The following is a 23,069-nucleotide window of genomic DNA, read 5'->3' on the forward strand; positions in this document are numbered from 1 at the left end:
TTGAATATTGACTAAAAGTTCTTAAATAAAAGACCCCCGCCCGCCTTTTCTCGTTGAACTAAAACAATAAACCATAACAAAGTGGGCTGATGTACGATACACATTTGTGCAAAAAATAAAATGATTAAATCAATTCTTCCCAAACTGCATGGTTGAATGTGACATGTGCCTTTCTCACTCAGAAGCCACTCTTCTGAACAGAAAACAAACGGAAAGGCTCCGTCCCGCCCCAAGCCGCAACATAGTGTTTTTAATGTAAAATAACCCCAAAATCCAATCATAATAAAATAGATTTTATATCTTAAATATATATTTATATACGAAACATGCTGTACATAAATTGCAGAGATCAAGTAATCCCTTTTGCTTTTTGACACCCAGGTCTTTCCAGTAATTTGTGCTTTCCTCTCCTGGATAAAAAAAAAGAAAGAAAAGTAACTCCCTGAATGAATGAGGGAGGGAAGTGGAGAAAAACAGAAATCAACCCTGATCAGAAAGTCTCTGTTTTTCCTGAGCCACAGAGTTAGCAACACATTACCGAGAACCGGGGATACTGACGCACAATTTGCCTGTTGTAGCATCTTAACAGGCAAAAGTTTTTTTTTAAATGTCTGAATTTCTCCAAACAATAACATGCTAGCCTTAAAGTTTCTTATCGGGATATTCCCAAGCATTACTGTGGACAGTAATGATGTCTATTTAATAAAGAAACAGGCTGGCCCTATGTGCGTGTGTCCCTTGTGTTGATGGCAGAAGAAAACAGTCCTCTGAAGCTGGAAAAATATGCAAAAAAACTAAAGTTGTGGCAAAACAATAAGCATGCAGCGTGAAATGTTAACCCATACCGTTAACCCATCATCACTGAAGAAAAAACAAAAATATGATCGGGGGCACCTTCTGGCACTTCAAACGTGACCTAATATGCAACTTTTTAATGACATTGCCACTAATTAAATGATTTCTCCTTTATCGGTTTTTATCCCTTTGGACAAAAAAAGAAAAAAAAACAGCCCTCCTATTGAAGACGGTAGATCAATTTCTTTCCCCATGTCAAGACCCTGAGAACTCTTGCTTCCGTTTTTTGTTTTCCTTATAAAACCAAACACAGTTCATAATACTAGACGATTATTTGGTGAGAAATCCGAAGCGTGCACAAGGCGGAGTCTTTCTCTGGGACAGATGTCTACGCTATGGCACAAGGTAATTCCAGCATCCAGATCAATCCTGCGGGTGCGAGGGGCTGAGATTGGGGGGGAAGGGGGCATACATACATTGAGTTCAGTTAGCCTAAAGCTGCTTGACCCAAGGAAAAACAATCAGGGCAGACTTATTATGAGATGGTCAGCTTCTTTCTGTGTTATCTGCTTCGACCCACAAGTCAACCAGTGTTATCAGTCTGCCTTTCACAGTGGCAGGGGGAAAGGAGTGCAAGGCTGGGAAGGAAACAAACTTAAAGTGACTTCTCAGGGATACTTCCAGTTCACATATATACGCATATATGTATATGTGCATATACATAAAAAATATATTAGACTTAAGAAAGATGGTCATTTAGTGAGATGATGAAAAATTGCAATGATACTGAGCAAAGTGGGGAGAAATAAAAGTGAGCTGACAGAAGGCAGAATCTAATTTCTCCAAGCACGCCGTAACGACAACCCCCCCTTACAGATATCTTTAAGACAATATTAAGAATCAATAAATATTCCACCTTTGCTTTCACTCATAAACTTTTAAGTTTATTTGTCCAACTAAAACGCTGGAGTTTGACTGTTTCACAAAACAGCAGTTGTAGTGGGTATATTTTGTAGTAGCAGGAGATGCAGTAGCAGTAGTATTATAGTAGCAGTTGGAGGGGGGAGGGAGGGAGGGCAGGGAAGAGCCATACTCTAGGGAAAGGAGAGGAGGGGCTTCTGGGTAGTAGTGGCGAGCTCTGCCACACGCAGAACTGCCCGGATCCCCACCTATGGAGAGAATTTGTAGACTCGACTGGATCTGGCCAGAGAGGTGTGTGTGTGTGTGTGTATAAGGGGTGGGATTCTTGATAGGTCACCTTCGGAGAGAAACAAATCCCAATTCAGCGAGCCTCAGACACTGAGACGTGTGATTCTTCAAGTAAAAGTAAAAAGACATTCCACTCACCAAAAAAAGGAAAAAAAGGCCTTAGTATACCGTACTGCCAGCATATAGTCTTGTGATCAACACAATATCAATGGTAGGCACCACTGTCGTCCCCGCCCACCCACCCCGAATACGTCCTGAACCGTGCCCGTCAGCTTTGTCCACAAACTGCACCTCCACCTCACCCCCTCCCACGTCTCCTGTGTCAATTAGCCTATACTATTAGTCCTGTCCTGTCCGGGCCGACACTTGGACTGTAAACTTGGCTGTAGAAGCACCGCATGTTGGCTGGGAGGGAGGGAGAGGCATAATGGATGCTGCTGTTGATGTGCAGGATTCAGTGTTTTACACCTCCTTTGGCTGAAGCAGACAGATGTATTCATGTACAACTGAATATCTCCAGTATTGCGGTGGGTTGAAATAATGTGCAACAGGGGGGGGAAAATGAACAATCTTTTTTCCCCCATTTAGAAAAAGTCCCCCACCCTCCCACAAACACAATTTTTCAAGTGTTAATCTTTGAATGAGGAATCATTATGGAATGAGTCCAGAGAAGACTTGGAATGAGTTCCCTGTCTAAGAGGTGGGGGAGGGGGCGATGCAGCCCAAATCCAGAATTTACCAACATCAGGACAACGTGGGGGTGTGTGTGTTTGGGGGGGGCGAGGGGTGTTGTGGTGCCGGTCGGTTGGTCTTCTCCAGCAGTGTAGACTCCTCAGCGCAGGTGCTCAAGTAAAGGCAGCTCTGTGGTTTCCTCTCGCGGGGTCGTGGGGTCTACTGAGGTCAGCGGTATGCTGTCTACAGACTGTGTGGCTCCAAGGGGGTCCTGCGTCGGACTGGCCTCAGGTGGAGGCACTGGAGGGGTAGGCTGTAGAAACAAGGATATATTACATATACCCAGCCTTTATATACTCAGTATAGTATATCTCTGCTGTCCAGCCAGAAACTGCTAACTCCAAAACGCTCATTGTTCAGGAAACGCAAAAACAAAATATACGTTTTTCAGGAAATGAAGAAAACCTTATATTTTTTAAAACAAAGCAACACTGCCTCATCAAAGTTGGTATAGTGACTTTATATATTGTCAGATACTTGCATGTGTCATTATATTATCAACACTTTAACCAAATCGCGGGTAAATCAACACTTTACCCAGCGCTAGTGGAGTTAGCAGTTTCAGACGAGCAGAAATCAAGCTGAAGTGGAGTTAGGTGTCCAAACAACAATAGCTCCACTCGCTGCTAAGGGAGAGGTTTCTGAAGGGTACAAATTCTCAAAAGCTAACAATGGATCTCCAAGCTCACAATGCATCACAAGAACGTGTGAATTAATGCCCTGATGCTTCATGCCACTTATTATATAGGCCTACAATAATAAACAGGACTTTAAATATTACAATAACTTCTGCAAAGAGGTAGTAGAATAGTGCGACAGAAATGCTATGAACGCCTTTCTTCTTGTCACATTGCTCTCCTCATTAAACACTTAATAGATTTTAGAAATATAATTACTTGTTTTCATAACATTAGCGTCAGTGCTAAGTTTGATAAACAGGTACACTGCATAGTTTTAACAGACTACGGGGAGCTTGTTTACGTGATCTTCCTCCTCGTTCACTGCGCAACGCGCTCTACTCATGCTGTTGAAAAGCAGCGCTGTAGAGGAGAGGGGGGAGTTGTTTGTTTTTGACGGACAGTTTGAGGATCCAATGGAGTTGGGAGTTTTCGTCAGAGGCGCTTTTTAATACTTTTCATTGGTTCAAATGTTTTGATATTTTACACAGAAAAAAAAAAAACTGAAAATGGAGTTAGCTGGTCCTGGCTGGACACCGACGATATGTGAGGTCAGTGAAAAGGGACAGAGAGCGTGATAAACTATATCAGCCTTAGGGCTGATAGCGGTTATTAGCCCTAGGGCTGATACAGTAGCATTTGACCAATCAGCACAAGCTAACGGGCTACAGGATGCTGAACGGTCACTGCGAGCAACATGTTAAAACATGGACGAAAACAATCCACCAAACACAGTTGCTACAGATGGTCCGGTGGGAGTTTTGCCATGCACAAACTAAAGGAGACGGAGATTAAAACACTTTTGAAAATCTATGGTTCAAGCTACAGCAGTGTACCCAGTGTTCCCTCCCCACACTGTCAGGAAATCACAGAGGGATTAACATTTTGAATAGTCAAGTTTTGGAATTGCATAGGTCTTAAGCACTACAACTACTATAAATTAGGGCATACAAATCCTATTTTTGTTTTAGCAAAACTATTCATTTAACAGCTGTTCTGTGGTCGAGTATTGGGCTTGCCATCATCGCTAGAGGTCACAAATGTGATAATGTTGCTTTTGCCAGCTGTCCTTAAGTGACTGAATGAGTGATCAGAATTGATTGACTTTAAATCAAAGATTAGTCAACCGTATCCAATCAGCATGTTATTTTGTGGGGCTCCCTCACCTGTGTGCGTATGCTGTGTATCGTGCCTCCATCTCCCTCCACTGCAGCCGGCCCATTATAGCCCTTTCTTCCAGACAGACTCCACTTCCCAAAGTGGCTCTCGTAGTGCAGCCCTCCGCCTAGGCCCAGACCCAGGCCAGCCCGCTGGCCTCCCCTGTGGGCCGAGCTCTCCAGGAAACTCCCAGGGCAGAAGCGGTCCGGGCCAGTCAAGGAGGGAGGAGCCACAGACCCACTGAAGGAGAGCTGGGAGCTGGAGAGCTGCTGGCCCAGCAGGCCCTGAATGGAGGAGGTGCGGTGGAGGGAGGTGAGAAGCCCAGCCTCCATTCTGCCCTCTGATTGGCTGAGCAGGGCCAGCGGGAGGGGCTGGGGGTGGTGAGGCCAGTTGGTGTTGGGACCTACAGGGTTGTCTGTGCCTGAATGGGGGAAAGGGGAATTTCATTCAATGCCACTGTAATTTAGACAACACAGATGACACAAATTTAAGGTGAGGGTTTACTAAAAGAGCTCAGTTTATACTTGTATTTACATGCGCACTAAAGCGAAACATATCTCGTTTTACTTTTTTGAATGGGTTCCCAGACTGATACTTCCTATGTCAGGTGACGTTGTTACATCTTATGGCTATGTATTGAGACAAGGACATATTAAGAAACCAAATCTAACATCCATTAGTATCACAGGTTTTTATCACAACCAAATCTGAAATGTGCCTTCACTTATTCATTCCCCTTTCTTTGTTGGCTGCAGGGGTGTGATTTGGGGTCCCAGGGCATGGTAACTGCCACCCCCTAGCGTTTGCATTAAACCTCAAATTCTGTTCTTCTATGCATTCTTTCACTACCTGAACCTTTTTTGCAGATTAATCTGATTTTAGATCAGCACTCGAGTGAATCTCAATCCATGCCTGTGCATCTATATGTGATACATATAGAGTAATGCGTTTTCTTTTTTGCAACAATACATTAATCACTTTCAACCTGCCGTCCATACTTTGGGCATTACTATTATACATCATATTATTATGGGCTTATATTTTCAAACAAAAAAGGGAAAATAGCAGATCTACAAGCTCACAACAAGTCGCATCGTGATGCGTTGTGAGCCTGTAGATTTGGCTATTTTCACTATTTTTGAATAGGGCTCAAGTGGTCACCTTTTTCCCGCCACCCTCTACCTTCTTTCATGAAATGACGCCTCAGGTTGACGGTGTGCAACTTTGTGATCTCACATCTGGTGCAAGTGTTCTGATTAAATACCTGCATGCATAGATTCACAACAACAAAAAAAAGGCAGCGGATCTTGGTTCCAGCTATGGAGGGCTGCTGAATTAGTGGTGATGTGAGTGTTCCAGTGCCTTACCCATTGAGGAAGGCTGTACAGTGGTGAGGTGGGACAGTGGGAGGCTGTTGGCCGGTGTGCTCTGTGTAGTGTGAGCAGCCTGGTTGGTGGAGATGGAAGCGGAGCCTCCCCCGCAGTCAGAGTCCTCGATGTTCCCTCCGCTGTTGCAGCCAGCACCGCAACCTTTTTGTAACCTGGAGAGAAGAGGGGAAAGGAGGAACTCTTCAACGACAACGTGTGACAAAAAGGTCACCCAGACATTGGTGTAAGCCTAAAGGTCCTTACACACCGGGGCGATTTTTTCGTGCGAATAATGCGTTTTTTTTTAAAACCTTATAAAGTCAATGGCTCCGTACATGGAGCGAAAAAGCGAAAAAGCGAAGCGAAAAAGCGTCTTTTAATTATGAAGAGGGGAAGGAGGAACTCTTCAACGACAACGTGTGACAAAAGGTCACCCAGACATTGGTGTAAGCCTAAAGGTCCTTACACACCGGGGCGATTTTTTCGTGCGAATAATGCGTTTTTTTTAAAACCTTATAAAGTCAATGGCTCCGTACATGGAGCGAAAAAGCGAAAAAGCGAAGCGAAAAAGCGTCTTTTAATTATTCGGAACGAGTCCGAATTTTGCGTATATTCACCGGTGTGTAACAACCTTTAGGGTAGTGTTTCCCAACCTGGAGTCTGTGGGGGGGTTGCCTGGAGGTTGTCCAACATGTTTCTGGGTTGTTATATCCTATATTAAAATTGGCTTGAGGATGGATGGTGGGTGTCACAAACGTGAAATTGGGATTTAATCGGCCAAGCTTCACAAAGCGTCGTTACACAAGACGATGGCAGAGGGTTTGGTGCCGAAGCCAAAGGTAAAAGCCTTGTCGTTGTTGACATTTACACTGCTGGATTGTTTAACATCATGCTACATTCATTACTTGGTTACTGAGACGTTACCGGCACTGCAGTAGATATGCCATCATCTTTATTATTTTGTACATTGTTGCAATTATCTCCTTCTGTCCCTCCTAAACCCATAGAGCTATAATATATCTAGAGGGCGGATTGCCCCGCCCCCCAGCTATTAATTTCTATTAAAGTGCTCAGTGGCGTTTTGAAGCAGCCGGAAGTAAGAAATATTGGTTCCATGGAACCAATATGGATCCATTCCATTGGTTCCATGGGTCGTTACGCGTCGTGAGCATGCGCGCAAACGGGAGATGCACAAGCAGTGGCATTTTAAGTGCATGCTCAGATCTGACCACCAGGCCTGGCCGTTTCACTGTTCTACCGTCGTTCTGGGGGCTTGCCTAAACCCTACTTGTTGGTTTTTGGGGAGGATTTCCTCCCCGATACACATGGAGTCGCTTCAATTCACCCGACTGACTAACCTGTAGGTGTCACAAGTTTTTCCTTAGCAACTAATCTATCAATTACTTTTTTCGATCAATCGGATAACCGAGAATTGTATAGGTTTTATTTATTTTTTAAACATCAACGAATGGATTAACCACTTAAGTTTTATTTGATACTTTCTCGCACAATGGTGTCGTGCAAACATTTTGAAAATAGCTGATCTACAAGCGCGTCGCATCGTGATAATCAACAACAAACGTTAGCAGGGTATAATCGATTATGTAATGTCACAATGTTAGAATTTGTTTATGTTTTTCCCTATAATGACAGGCGAAAATACGCATAGATTATTAATAGATTTAATTAATTATCAATTCTTCATTATCATTTATCAAATCGACTAGCTTGATTAACTGTTGTACCCCCAAAATATAAAAATAAAAATATCACAAAAGAACAGTCAATCAAGGCCGTACCTGTCCCAGCTGCTGATGAGCCAGGTGTAGATGTTGTGGGGACTGATGGGACCCCCCCAGACGGAGCGGAGCTGGGTGTGGCCCCCGGCGTAGGAGGTGGTGAGCGGGGACACGTAGATGGGGTAGCCGATGGGCTGGTCGCACGACGAGTTGATCATGTTCCTCAGGGCCTGCTTGGCGTTCTGGATGCTGCCGCGCTCCGGGTTCCGGTTCCTCAGGAAGACCAGCTCCTGCTGCTGCCCCGCCCAAAGACCACGAACACACTCCCTGTTCACCTGTGGAGCGAGGGAGAGAGGGAGGGGGGTGGAGCATAGAGTAGGATGCGGTCAGCAGAACAAGAAATCTTATAACCCATTAAGACCTGAGGCGATTCTTAAAAATGTTTTCTAAATCCAAAAAGTATTTTGAAAAAAAAATTATAAAAAATATTTTTTCACGCTTTTTCAAAAATAGCAGATATACAAGCTCATAGCGCGGCACTCGGTGCCGCGCTATGAGCTTGTATATCTGCTATTTTTGAATAGCCAAAGACATCTAAAGTGACACAGATACGTTCCAGGTATCAATGGGTTAAAAAAGGTCATATCTCTGGACTGTATAAAAACAGTGGTTCCCAAACGTTTTAGCTCGAGACCAAAATAGACATTTTATGTCTCCCTGGAACCCAAACTAGTGAAAACAGCAAATCTATAAGCTCACAACACGTCGCATCTGCTATTTTCACTACTTTTTAGAAGTATTTTTTCCTTCAAATGATTTTTTTTTCTTTCTTATAAAATAATAATTAAAAACAAAATGTAGGAAACAGAAAACAAAAGGGGTATTTAACCACATATGGGTCCCGACCCACTGTTTGGGAAACAGTGGTCTAAAACACAGTTTCTCAATGTCGGGTGCGTGGACCACCTGGGGTCTGAAAGGACCTTTGCGGGTCAGTATACAAATGGAACGTACAAATGAGTATGTACGTTCCGGTTACCTTGCGGGTCCATTCGTTTCCATTTGTACACTCTCAAAATTAGTTAAGAGTTAAATTAACACTGAGGATTGGGTAGATTTAAAAACTCATAGCAAATGGGGGTCCGTGGCCTAATGCATCTCAAAATGGGAGTCCTAGAAATGGAAAAGGTTGAGAATCACTGGCCTAACCAGACAATTTCATTTAGTTATTTAGTTAGTTAACCACACTGACCTTGATGACCCTGAAGCTGAGGAACCTCTTGTTGAGCATGATGATCTTGTACTCGTCGCTTCCGTCGTCCATGATGTGCCGCAAGGCCAGTAGGGAGGGCATGTTGGCCAGGATGGCACTGCGCCACACCGGGTCGCCCTCGTGCGAGATCAACATCTTATCCTCGTTGGCTGTGATGGCGTCGTACAGCACCGCGGGGTCTTCATACTCGTCTGGGGATGTGAAGTGGTCCTGGATAGAGACACGAATCATGGGTATGATGTACATCTATATTGCGTGTGTGTGTTCAGTGCAATGACTCTGTTGAACCACAGGGATGTCCGTCAATTTGTTCCTTTGGACTTTGATTTGATTTGAAAAGCAATAACAACAGGTTAGTACAATTCAAAGACAATAAAGTCCAGGTCTCATTTCCATAAAACCAATTTTACAATTGTTTTGTGTTCATCCCTGACTTGAGTAGAACCACTCCATATAAAATAACATCTGTGATCACATGCCTGGGCTCAAGCCAGAGAACCGAAACGCCAAACTGTTGTTTGTAACTCCATTATTTGCGTATGAGAGAATTCATACCTGATGTAACTTGAGGGACATCCGCACACCTGGAGCCACCACCCGATTCAACAGGTCCATGTCCGCAAACACCCACTCGTCCCTCGGGGAGGTGATGCGGAAATCTCCCTTGAAGAGGGCATGAAGGCCATAGAGGAAAGGCTCCAAGCTGTCACAGGGATAAAAACACAATGTTGGCTCGTCATTCTGACACTGAGGTATATAGACGTTAGAGAAGCATACGTAACGCCACAGCGTTACAAGTTCAAATCCCCAAACCATCTGGGAACTGCTCTCTCTACTCAAACAGCATCTCCTATCGAGGGGCCCTTAAACTGGCCAGACTGGCCAGCTGAATGGACATTTACAAGTGTGTAAAAAAAGGTGTTCCTGTGAAAGAGCGAGGTAAGGAATAGGGTGGGTCGAGATGGCTGCGGGGGCAGGAGGGACTTACCTTGCTGACATGCTGTGAGAAGCTGTGCCCAGGGCTCTCCGTCCCAGGATGCACAGACCGAAACAGAGGTTGACAAGGGGCGAATCCCGCTCACTCTCCACGGGCTACAACACACAAATGTCAAACGGTTAACAAGATGAAGCTACGTGATGGGGAACAAAAGGATTTTTTTTTTAACCAATAAGACCGTTCTTAAAACAAATTAGTATTTTCTACAGTTACCTTTTACAGGTATATTGAACACGGTCTGGAAAGTGTGGCAGAAATTCTACATTTAGAACAGGCCCCTTTTGGCCAATAAAACTTCATGATGCATTAGCCCTGCACATAGGGGTCCCGACACTCAGTGGCCTCTGGATGTTAACCACGAAACGGCTCGACAAGTTAATCAGTTCTTTCTAGACACAACTCATGCGACACACTGTGAGCTTGGAGAGCTGTAAATTTTACTTTACCAATGAAAAGTAACAAGACGTTGTGACTAAACACCTACATTAGAACCATTGGAACACAGGTTCTAGACATACAAGGTTATTGCTTGACGGTGATAACATAACATAGGATTGCCTAACCGTTAGGCGCCTGCTGTTACAGTACTGGATCCAGTCCAGGTAGACCATGCAGAAGGCGGAGGGAGTGATGCCGGAGGCTCTGTGGTCGTAGTCCTCATCGATGTTCAGGTTGAAGGTGGGATCACTGTCCACGTACGTGGGAGCCTGGCAGGGCCGGAGGGCCTCCTGGACCGTCTCGTTAGCCAGCCATTCCTCCAGCTTCGGAGAGCGATTCACGTAGTAAATGATGCTCTGTTTTGAAAGGGGAATGAAAAGAAACAACATACGGTATGAAGCACAGCGTGTAATGCATAGCGGTCAATGGTAATATACTTTGGTCTGTTTTATTGATTGTTTTTTTTAAATGTTGTCTTTGTTTTTTATTATTAGTTTGTGACATGTATGTACTTGACCCGTCTGAATCACTTCAACTTTTTATATACATATTTTAAAAGGATCACTGCCTAATAAGCCTTAATACATTATAATTACCCTCTATAACTAACATTTTATTGTCTCCGCCTGGCCGAAAGGCATGGCGAGAGAGTATGTTTTGCTCCCTGTCTGTCCGTCCGTCCGTCCGTCCGTCCGTGTGTGTGTCCTTCTGTCTGTGAACAGCTAATCTCCGGCACCGTTGGCCCGGTCGCTGCGAAACTGGGCACACACACTCCCTGGATGCCAATTCAGAACCTCTGGCCCAAATCTTTCAGATTGGCCTGTTATAGCGCCACCAGGAGGCTGATTTGTGTAAAACCCATTTTTTATACTACTCCTACAGATTTTGTCCAAACATCACACAAATCGATACACAGTATCTCTATAGTCATATGATCAACACGGATCTGTCCAATTTCCCATATTCCATCCTGATTGGCTAAGGTTGGCTTCCAAAGTTTGCAGGATTGGTCTGTTTTGAACAAAATGCCTCAAATCATGAACGCAGCTTTCAATTTCCATGAAATTTCACACGTACATTCCCACTAGGCCGATGAAGAAATGCCACCCTTTTCACATTGGCCTGTTATAGCGCCACCAGCAGGTCTAATTTAGCAAAATACATTTTTGGAACAAAATGCCTCAAATCATGAATGCAGTGTCCGTTTGCCGTGAAAGGCCTAAGAATAAATGCCACCCTTTTCACATTGGCCTATTATAGCGCCACCAGGAGGCCACAATAACCTACCTGACCTGGCGGAGACCTGTGCTCCGAGGAGCACTTTTTCTAGTTTATAGTTCATCTTTCACTCATTAGGGACCACTCCCGTCGCAAGTTGATGTCATTTGTCTATGTGCGGTCCAGCCCTACGGAATGTATGGAATGCAGGTGCTATTAGAAAAGTATTTAAAATATTGCTTTGATGCTTACATTAACCTTACAAAGCATTACGTTGTTTTTTAGTTAGCACATCATGCATTCTATTTTGCATAGGGCTGGAACACACATGGACATATGATATCAACTTGCAACGGGAGCGGTCCCTATTGAAGGAAAGAGGTACCATTTCTAAAATATGTAAGGTGTTTTCATTTCTTTTTTAATTTTAGTTATATAGGCCAATTACAATGTATTAAGGCATATAAGGCTCATTAGCGAGGGATCCTTTAAAAAAATCTTTTGTTACCAATTGCTTTTGATTTCTCTTAATTTAGAATTTATGCCAATTCCCGAATTCTCCGCAGTCCTGTGTAATCTATCGGATTACCTGATAGTCCGCATTTAATCCAAGTCGTGACAGGAGCCCCCATGTCAACTGAGGAGTGAGTTTACACCGATGATGGCACTTTTAACGCTATCTATCAGTACTGAGCTCAAAGCTCAAAACTGTTACAGTGGCCTTTGATGCAGGGTTTCCCAAACTTTTTCAGCTTGATAACTAAAAGAGCAATTTAGTATGTTCCAGGGAACTAAATGTAAAAGAAATTAATGAATTAACCTCTTAAGACCCATTTGCAAAATAGCCAATCTACAAGCTCACAAAACATCATGCTGTGAGCTTGAAATGTTAAAACTTTTGAGTTGCAAAGGTTTACATTTTTATTCATGAAAATCTTTACAAATTTCTGAAACCGTTTAACACATTGACTGCCAGAGTTTTTTCAGAACAGTCTGTAGCCTCTGCCAGGGTTTTGCCATGATTTTGGTACCTGTTCGCGTAGCCACAGATTTTTTTCCTCCAGTATGATTGATCCCCAGATGGTTTCTAATCACAGATGAGATTCAGGTGTGGGTTCACAAATGTCAACGAGGTCATTTTGACCTCGTTGACATGTGTTGTTTGATGTTTCAATATAGCTCAAAACCAGTAGTTTTAAACCAAAAAACAGTGAATTGTTTGTCCGTTTGAATTTTAACATTGAAGTGAATGGAGCAGCAAATCTTCGAACATTTTTAGCTCCTAATCTGTTCGTAATTCGACAAGGGTTGAAATTATAAAAAAATTCATTTTTTTTCCCCCTTTTTTTCAAAGACGTATATATACGTCTTTGGCGGACAACAGCTGATTATTAAAAGACGTATATATACGTCTTTGGCAGCTAAATAGTTAAGTGCTTTTTTAAAAATTATTGAATCGTCATTTTTTTGTAGGAAAGGTTAGGGCGGCGACCCAATGCTTGGGAATCACTGCTCTGATGCGAGTGCGAGGATGAAAGTGGTTTGACGTCACACCTTGACGTAGTAGGTGATGAGGATCTTGCGGAGGTCAAACACTTGCAGCATGGAGGCAGCGTTGTTGTCGCTGATGCTGTAGCCCTCCAGGACGTACTTGGTGGCCGCCACCTCCCACGCCAGCCAGCGCTGGCCGAATGCCGCATTGAACGACAGCATGTGGGGAAGGTGGCCCGGCTCGCAGCAACAGCAACCCTCATCTTCCTCCACCCCCTCTGTGATGGCCTCCACCTCCCTCTGCTGACAGTATGTCCCTAGGAGGTGACAGAGGACAGCATAGTATTTGTATATTAGTATAGTATTGGTGAGAGGGCAGTATAGTATACTATAGCAGTGAGGAGAGGGCAGCATAATAAAAAGAGAGAAGACAGTACAGTATACATTACAGTATAGAGTGGTATAGTTACATGAGAAAGACAGGTACAGGAGTACAGGAGAGGAAAGTACAGTATATATGGTCGCTGACAGGTGAAAACCATACATTTTCAGAAAAGAAAAAAAAATAACCTGTGTTCCAATTAGGGGTGTGCCGATATATCGTCCCGCGATATATCGCGATACGTTTTCGCGACGATATATATCGTTTTGGGAAAAAAAATATCGTTTTTGAAAAAAAAAAAAATCTTTTTTTTATTTTTTTATTTTTTTTACAATCATAATAATCAGGCATGCAAACGGCCCCGAAGTGAAAAGAGTGACAACATGTTTTTTTTTTCGGGTCAGGTGTCATACTATTTGGATTCAAAACGGCTATTGTAGCTGAAAAGCTACAAGTTTGCATGTCTGAATAATGCAAAAACAGAATTATTTGTTTGCATTTTCTTTTTTCTCCTCCATATATTTTCATAATAAAAAAAGTGCGTATCGTATCGAAATCGTATCGAAGTTGTGAGCCAAATATCGTATCGTATCGTTTCGTGAAATTAGTGTATCGGCACACCCCTAGTTCCAATGGATCCAATGTACCGGTAGTTATTTAGTCAAAAGCGCTTATTAATACTGTTCACAGACTAAATATTTATGAAAACCATCAGACCATCAACTTTCAAAATGTTGCAAAAACAGCAAAAACATTGACCATCTAGATGCTCACACAGCTTTACATCGCAACGTGTTGTGAGCTTGTACATCGGCTATTCCAACTACTTTTGCATGACTACTGTACGACAAAGTAGGGCATTCACGCAAAAAGTTCAAATATGGAGATCTAAGAATATAATAGCAAAAAGACAATTAGCAATGTTATTCTATTCGGTTTACATACTGTACATAATCAAAGAGACTTGTGCAAACAATAACAGCTTCCAATACATATTCAGGGCTCAAAGTTGCAACTGTTTTGGTCACATATGCTCGCGAAATGTAATCTGTGCGACCTAGAAATATAATTGGGAGCATTTGTGCAAGTGAAAATAACTGCTCTTGTGCAACCTTTTTGTACTTTTTCTTACCATTATTGAGTCAAACAGCAAACCACTATATTTGTGATTCAGATCATAATTGTATTGCAAAATATTATTTTCAAGCTGTTCTGAGCATTTAATAGCACTTCCCAGAGGGCATCTAATGATAGTGGTTATTGGTCCATTTGGTTGCATTTATACACTCTTAGAGTTATGGGGGTCCATGGCCTACAGCTCAGTCTACACCAATGATTCGCAAGTTCTCAACTAGTTACAACTTGCAACCACCAGCATTATCCCAATACTGCGCCGACCTGCAACAGTCATTTTAGCCCACTGCAATTTCTTGCAACTGTTTGCAAGTTCGAACGAGTTGCGTTGCAAATCATAGGTGTGAACTGGGCTGGGGTCATTGAAATTAAAGTTTGAGAACCACTCATAAAATTCAATTAATTAAAAAGTGCTATTCTCAACCTCTGAACTCCAGGCCCCTCAGCTGGAAGGTGACTAGGCCGTTGCCAATCTCGATGATGTGCACCAGGGCGTTGAGGTAGTCTGAGGCCAGGATGAAACAGTCTCCCGTGCTGTAGTTCCCCCAGCGGCCCAGCAGCAGGTCACCACAAAGACTGTGCTGCAGGGAGCGGGTCAGGTGCTCGTAGAATATCGAGTTCAGGTTGTTGTCATCCGCACCTTGGGGGGGAGAGGGGGCACAGACACCAGTGGTTTAGAACGATTTTCAACTTTTTGAATTTCAAGGATCCCCAAGTTTGATATGCACTATGCCACGGAACCCCATTTGATACATTGTCGTTTTTGTTCATCTCTGGAACCCTAATCTACACTATGAAATGCGTTTTTTTAGGTTTTAATAAAAAAAAAATGAACAGTAGCATGTGCACCTTTTATTAAACCATTAATAAAAGAAAGCTTAAACAATACATTTTCATTTATTCTGGTATCCTCATGACTTTGTTCTTGTGTACTAGACTTATACATTAGAAAACAGGAACATATTTACACCCACAGTAGACATACAGTAGCTTGTTGTTACTGTGGTCAAGCCTCTGAATGCCAGTATAGGATTTTTTTGCCACGTCAAACAAATGGATTATTCTGACCCATCCCTATGTTAATACAGTACAACATAATTAACTACTAGCATAATTTGCAGTGAGGTGGTCTACCTACTCTTCCATTGAGAAGAGAGGCATGGTCACGTTTCAGTTGATCGGCAGACAATTTTTGCAGAGGTACAGTGTAAATATGGGTTAAGACGAATATCTCTCTTCTCTCACTCCATTTCATGGCTATTGTCACAAGCACACCATCCAGTCTCAGTTAAAATTCTCCATCGTCAGAATATCTACATTTAATTTATCTAATATAGTTATTAACACATTGAGTGCCAGAGGTTTATTAAAATATTATGCCTGCATTTCTTCCATCCACTTACGTTATACGTTTCGTGCTGTAGAAGCCCCGACGCGGAAGTGCATGTAAAGAAAGCGTGCGTGCGAGACGGCGGAGGTTCCCGACTAACGCCTGGAACAATAACATTTCCAACGCGATCCTCCATTGCAGCGTGGTCGCCGATCGAAAACGGCTCGCTTCCACCACGTTAAAAAGAAATGGAGATATTAAGCTTTTAGTCAAGGAGATAACATTGGAAACGCCGACCGGAAGGATTTTTTACAAGGAGCCACATCCAGCCTCTCCTTCTCAGAAACTCCTTGGGTGATCCCAAAGTTTCGTTTTAGCGCCCCTCGTATAAAAATAGAATTGGGTCAAACACGGTCCGGACCGTTTTCGGCACTTCTCGTTTGGATTCTCAAAAACGGTCCGGACCGTTTATGGCACTCGATGTGTTAATAATTGTTATTTTATAGGTCTATGGATGAATTTATCATGGTTTTACCATGTATTGTAAAGCCCTATCCAGATGGGATTATTATTACTGGGAGAAGTCTGGTTATTTAATGTTTGCCAGGTGTAATTCTGTGATTTTGAAACTGTGCAGGTAATTTGATTTAATTAGAAATATTTGTGTGGTATAATCTTGTAAACTAGTTCATACATTTCCTAATAAATCTTATAGTGTATAAACTGCGGTTTGTTGTCCTCATATTTTTTGCGGTCATATAGTACATTTTGACAACAAATATTACTACGACCAATACAGAAAATTGCAGTTGAGCATTTTATATCCAGGATTAACTTTCTAGACAAAACCAGACTATTCCTCAAAGAAATTGCCCACAATGTATCACACTGCCCAAACAAAGTCTAGCCATATGCAAGGTTTCACCTAGCCTTGATCCCTTGAGGCTTAATGAGCTTGTTCTAATTTCACTTTAATTTTTATGTTCCCATTTCTCACTTCGAAAAGACAAGTGACTCTCTCATGGCCTACCTGGGTTGCGGTCCAGCTGAGTGGCGAGCCTCGTATTGGAGTGGTCGACCCGCTTGGTGCTGCAAGGTAGGAGGAGTCATACCACATTTAGTTCCCACCTTCATTTTGAGAGGCATTCTAATGAGTGCCAATATCTCCTGATAATAGCACTCAAACCACATCTCTGTAAAAGTATCATCTAGCTCTACTTTATTATAAGAGAGAATTACAACTAATGCAAAACATCCTGGTAGACATGGAAATTGTGACTATTTACCACACAAGACAACAGAATCCAAGCGCAACTTACTTGTAGTCTCGCTCCCAGAACTTAACAGGCCTGGTGTATGAGGTGACAAATACAGCACTGCCCAGGACCGGGTTGAGAGGAGTAGAAAATATTGCAGAAAACACAGCCTGGACGAACAGCACGGCAGAGTCTGAGGTAACAATCGAGTTGAGGATCTCTCTGACATCAATTTAATTGCTCAAATAAAATTCCCTCAAAATGGAATAGATAGCCTTTGCAGTCAAGGGATATTAGAGCTGTGGCAGAATGTCTAATCAGAGATTCATAAACACATACACACACACAGTGACTGTATGAGTATAATGTTGAAGGATACGAGGCACAGCGAAGGGCTGGGCGAAGGCGTGGAACGCTGATCCCCAGGTGATCTGCCAGGGGGCGATGTAGGTCAACACAAAACGCAGTTTGTACAGCAGGTCCCACATCTGGCAAGGGAAAGAAAAATGCATCACTAATCACCAACACACACACCTGGCCCACCACTTTGTCACAATGTGCTTTAAAGCAGTGGTTCTCAAACGTTTTAATTTCAAGGACCCCCTTAAGGAACCCCGAGTGTCCCTGGACACCACTTTGAGAACCAAATCTTTATAAAGTAAAGAGAAGAATGAAGAGAGAATAAAACAGATGTTTAGCAGTTGACAAACAGCATTTCAATTACTTTTGAATGTAAAGCCTAGGGCACTGTACACTGTAAAATCCTGGTTTCATTTAACTCTGCAAGTGTACAATGTAACACAATTTAATGTACACCCTCTGAGTCACTAATGGATGACTCAACATTGAGAATTGTACTAAAGAAATGAAGAACGTTTTTGACTTTAAAGCTGTCTGAGCCCTGTAGCCATGTTACTTAGTATTTCCAGCATTTCACTGAGCTGTAAAATATACATATACTGTCCCTTTAACAGTATACTGTATTCCACTGAGCTGTAAAATATGCATATACTGTCCCTTTAACAGTATACTGTATGTAGTAATCACCCTCCAGATGGCTTAACTCAGGGCCATTTAAATGCTTGTCAAGTCTAAAAATGTGTAAAAATCTCGCCTTTTTGAAATGATGTTTTAAAAGGTGCTATACAATTAAAGTTCATAAGTTTGTGCTCACAATTAAAGCTGCAGTCCATTACGTTTTGCACCCGGGATTCAAACCTACGTCACCCATATGGGAGGCCAAATATCTACCACTCATTCAAAAGGGAATCCTGCTTGGCCAGGGGGTCAAGCAGGTCTACTTGTCAACTAGCTGGTCTCCTACCCGACACCAGGGTTAAAAACATAACTTCTTGCTACAGATGCAGAGGTGTGTGGTGCATCTCTCACCTTGCTGAAGAGAATGGACATGAAGTAGTAGTCGATGAGGAAGGTCTCGGAGAAGTTGGGATGGTCAAACTGAAAGAAGAGCGTGGTGAAGCACAGCGTGACGTACTGCAGCGACGGCGCACAGAACGACGATCGCAGCAGCTTCATCCCTGCCACCGAGATGAAGAGAGCGCGGCTACTGGAGGAGTGGAGAGAGAAACGATAGAGTAGTACATAATTACACTTAACCACTTGAACCCCATCGCCCCTATTCTGGGGATGCAGATCTACCAGTGTCATAACGCACCTCGTTGTGAGGTAGTAGATCGACCATTTTCAGCAAAGATATTTGGTGTAGAACGAAAAGAGGACGGGGCCTAGTATAGCGCCCTTGGGAATCCGGTCAACTACGTATGTACACTATAGGGTTTAAGTGGTTGTCAAGGTTGACATGAGATCTGAGATAACTTTTATCTTGGCTGCACAAATATCATTTAGAGTATATACGTATACTGTATATAAATCATGTTCATCAAAGAGTTTCTTCCATTGCACCTGTTAAAATAAAAGTAACTAAATATTTGAGTACAGAAAGTATGTTGACTAGTTGATGTGCAGTCAGGCAACTTACAAAAAAAAAGTGAATACCACTTCTAATTGATTTAGTTGAAAGTAGTTCAAAATTGGGACACATCGGCTACATGATTAATACCGTTACTGATATTGTAAAAGAAAAAGTAAAATAACGGCCAATATATCGGCCAAATTGATATTTCGGTTGGGCTCTATAGTTGATAACATGTGAAGATACTTACTAGATGTCCAGTTCTTTATGGTTCTGTCCCACGGCGCGGGCCTCTGTCGTTAGGGAGTTGAGGACTACAGCCGGGTAGATTAAGTACTTCTCCACGCATTGGAGCCACGCGTACAGCTTCTCAAACCACATCAACTGAGCAGCATCTGTAGCAGACCACCGCATGAATTTAATTCAAAATGAAGTAATAATTGAAATGAATAAATAAATACATAAAAATGTAATAAAAAGTAGCCACTCACCTCGGACCTCAAACTGGCTGTACTCTTTGGAGCGGAGGACCGGGTGCGCCAGGCAAAACCAAGGTAGCTGCTTACGAAGCTGAGGCAGGAGATAATGTGTGAGGAAGCCCACCACTCCTGCCATGATGTACAGGACGAAGCTAAGAGCAGGCTGAGGATGAGGAGAGGGGAAAAGGGGAAATAAGATGGAGAGCGAGAGAGAAAGAATGTTGAGTTTTAAAGATGAAGCAAACATTGGAAGTTTAAAATCACTAAGAAATCGAGTGCTTTACTTCGAATTAAGGTACGTATAAAAAAAGTGACACCTCATTTTACAAACCGGTTGAAAAGGCAATGTGGGTGCTTTTCAAAACAGCCTACCTCAAGCATAATGGGACATTTGCATTGAGAAAATAATTTCAAACATTATAGTAGAGTGGAAAGAAGGGGGTATCATGCAGCCCCGCAAATATACTTATAATCAAGTGTTTCTTGATGATGAATGATGAGCTATGTTAAAAAGTTGTCAAAAGGTCCCATATACCATGTATATGCAAATTAGCGCAGCCATTATAGAAATATCTATTTTCAATATAAATCAGCCATCCCTTGGCTGATTTATTCACAAACATGGACATAGAGACTCTAGATCACCAGACACCTTTCAAAGTTAAAGGTAGGGTAAGTGATTTTCTTTGGTTAAAATAAGTGTTAAATAGCTCTATATTGTGATAGTACTCATTGCTATAGTGTGTTTGTTCAGTAAAAGGAGTCTCCTTGTCTCTCCAGCTCTTTATAAAACAGAAAATGCATTTTCGTTTCAGTTTCAATTTTATCCAATCAGGATAGAGAACTCAATCAGGATATAGATTAAACAAGTGAAATTGGAAGTGATGACACTAAGAAATGAGCAGACAAAATTAGAACTGGAACACTATAAAAATGAAGCTTAAAAATGGGTACTTTCTCCTGATTGGCTGAGATTTTGACACCTACCGGAAAAGGTATTTTCTGTTTATTAAAGAGCTGGAGAGACGGGGAGACTCCTGTTACTGAACAAACACTCTATAGCATATATATATCTATATATCAGAATACAGTGCTTTAACCTTTGAACAAAATACTTTTTGTTTTAACCAAAAAATATCACTTAACCTACCTTTAATGCCAAATTATACCCATTTCCATTTGACTTCCTAGGAACCTCAAGAATCTACATATAATACTCAAGAAAAAATAACAAGTGAAAATTATGGCCACCACAATTTGATGGATAGGCACCCTGAAAAGTAGGCATGGCCAATTATCTGGCCAATGAGTCATTCTTACTCAAAACTAATGGTTGGAATGGATTCCGCACCTCCACAAACTCCTAGTTAGACGTTGCACAAGCTCATATCAGCCAATTAATTATAATAATGTATTTATTTTTCCAGTTTTTCACACCAGGTCTTCTCAACTTTGAGATTGGCTCCCACAAAATTTTCCAGAGCAGAAGAGTCTGCCAAGTTGAGCCCGCTGCCCGGTCTGAAAAAGTGTTATAAGTCATTCTCAACTTTGACTCCCACAAAGTTTCCCAGAGGAGTTCGGTTGGAAGTAATAAAGAGGTGTTAGAAGACACCTTTATGAACACATTGGTGAAGAAGGCTATTATTTTGTAGATGGCAATAGAAGTTGGCATGATAATAATAAGTAAACATTTTATGATATTATATTATTGTATTATTGTATATTATTGTAAAGACAGCACTTACCAGAATGCCACAGGTACATGTGATGACTTTAAGAATAGTTTCATTGTGATCCTTGACCCTCAAAACATAAGTCTAGACAACGTATTTGTTAATTTAAGAGCAATATTGGCTTTTGACAACTTTTTAACATAGCTCATCATTTTGCACACATTTCCAATCTAGAAACACTGATTATAAGTATATTTCCGTGGGGGTGCATGATACCCCATTCTTCCCACTAGACTATTACTTTCAATATTTCTAGGTTATTCTATACTAGACAGTAGAAATGTAACAGATTGACATTTTAGTTTAGCAATTGAACAAAGGCACCCTCTAGTGGACAGAAATAACATATTGCTACTTTAACAATTGTAAGTCATTTTTAAAAGGGAGGTAAAGTGCATCTGTCTACACGTCGATTCTTCCGTCCGCCTAGCTCTAGTTACGATTAAGAAACAATGGCCAACAACTAACTTGTAGAGCTATGAAGACTGTGCTGGCACTGATGGCGAAGGTGATGACTGCCATGAGGGGACACATGACAAGATCTGAATGAAGAATCTCTTTCTACAAAGAAAAAGGAGACAGACAGACAGGAGGAGAGAGAGTTTGTTTTCCCGCTGCAAGCCTTTTATCAGTGAATCCAATCTGATAATATGTAAAACTGTGATGCCACCAATCAATATGAAACTGTCAAATCAAATCCACGCCTGGATTTTATCTCGGCACATTTGAGCCAGGGGATCCTGGCGTGGAACATTGGATTTAGCTTGAGACTATATAAATGCACAACAAATTAATTGCCATCAAAACCCCAGGCACATGAGTATCACAAAAAACAAAGTAAAGCAGCACCATGGTTAGAACGGTTTCTAAAGGCTTGTTAAGGGTTTATGGCTTTACCACAGAGTTGCGTAGCTTCTCAGGAAGTGGGTCCTTGATCTCCACAGGGGGTTCCTCTGGTGTCCGATTTTCCAGCTCTGGGAATAATTTAGCTCGGACAAGAGACCTGGGGTGGAGGGAACAAAAAGAACACATAATATCATATTCATAGTGCTGTTATACTGCACATCAGTGATATTCAACTGGCGTCCCGCAGGCCAAATCCGGCCCCAGCTGAGCTTTCTTGTGGTCCCTGGAACATATTCCATGTTCCAATGTAAAATGTAATGCAAAGAATTTTTACTAGATGGTTGGTTGTACAGGATGACCATTTTGAATGTTTTTCATAACCGTTAACCAAAGCTTGTTAATGGTTAATCAACCATTAACATGGTTAATCAACCAACAGATAAGAATAAAATGTTTATTTAGAATAGAGGATGTTAGTGTCAGTCAAGGTCCCAAATTAACACCTACAGTACCAGTACTGCATTTGCAGTGAAGACACTGCTTCAGGAACCTAAATAAGGGTAAATATAATCTTTGGTGCATAAGTCACCCAAAAGAGAATCACTTGGGTCAAAGTGTTAAGTAGCTCACATAAGAAAAGCATCTGGTGTTAAAATATGTATTAAGTATTAAACGTAAAAGTATTAAGACCTTTTCATAGTATAAAGAAACAAAACAGCCAGAAATATTGTCTAGTTCTACTTCCCTACTTCTAACTACTTTCAGAATAATGCAGCTTTCAAGATTGGTCAAAGCGTCAGTGGCACATCAACATAAAAAAAAGCACAACAGGGGTTTTGAGTTCAGTTCATCCATCACGGACCATCCATTCGTAACTATTTC

The 23,069-nt window shown here is 41.9% G+C and overlaps 1 protein-coding gene across 1 annotated transcript in view; it reads right to left on the minus strand.

Annotated features, from left to right (window-relative positions):
- Positions 1 to 247: 247 nt before the first annotated feature.
- Positions 248 to 23,069, minus strand: part of LOC311057957 (pecanex-like protein 3) — a 50,522-nt gene continuing 27,700 nt past the window's right edge. The window contains exons 19-36 of the mRNA XM_084075178.1: positions 22,239 to 22,344; positions 21,810 to 21,902; positions 19,621 to 19,771; positions 19,380 to 19,524; positions 18,586 to 18,763; positions 17,576 to 17,684; positions 17,260 to 17,389; positions 16,971 to 17,029; positions 15,035 to 15,250; positions 13,158 to 13,411; positions 10,511 to 10,741; positions 9,939 to 10,042; positions 9,506 to 9,653; positions 8,930 to 9,160; positions 7,738 to 8,012; positions 5,939 to 6,111; positions 4,580 to 4,992; positions 248 to 2,989 (exon numbers count right to left, since the gene is read on the minus strand). Coding sequence (XP_083931304.1) covers positions 2,837 to 2,989; positions 4,580 to 4,992; positions 5,939 to 6,111; positions 7,738 to 8,012; positions 8,930 to 9,160; positions 9,506 to 9,653; positions 9,939 to 10,042; positions 10,511 to 10,741; positions 13,158 to 13,411; positions 15,035 to 15,250; positions 16,971 to 17,029; positions 17,260 to 17,389; positions 17,576 to 17,684; positions 18,586 to 18,763; positions 19,380 to 19,524; positions 19,621 to 19,771; positions 21,810 to 21,902; positions 22,239 to 22,344 — 3,169 coding nt within the window. The 3' untranslated portion in view covers positions 248 to 2,836. The remainder of the gene's footprint in view (positions 2,990 to 4,579; positions 4,993 to 5,938; positions 6,112 to 7,737; positions 8,013 to 8,929; positions 9,161 to 9,505; positions 9,654 to 9,938; positions 10,043 to 10,510; positions 10,742 to 13,157; positions 13,412 to 15,034; positions 15,251 to 16,970; positions 17,030 to 17,259; positions 17,390 to 17,575; positions 17,685 to 18,585; positions 18,764 to 19,379; positions 19,525 to 19,620; positions 19,772 to 21,809; positions 21,903 to 22,238; positions 22,345 to 23,069) is intronic.

This window comes from Gymnoscopelus microlampas, assembly GCF_963454915.1.
Source record: "Gymnoscopelus microlampas genome assembly, chromosome: 12".
In the NCBI taxonomy this organism is placed as follows: Eukaryota; Metazoa; Chordata; class Actinopteri; order Myctophiformes; family Myctophidae; genus Gymnoscopelus; species Gymnoscopelus microlampas.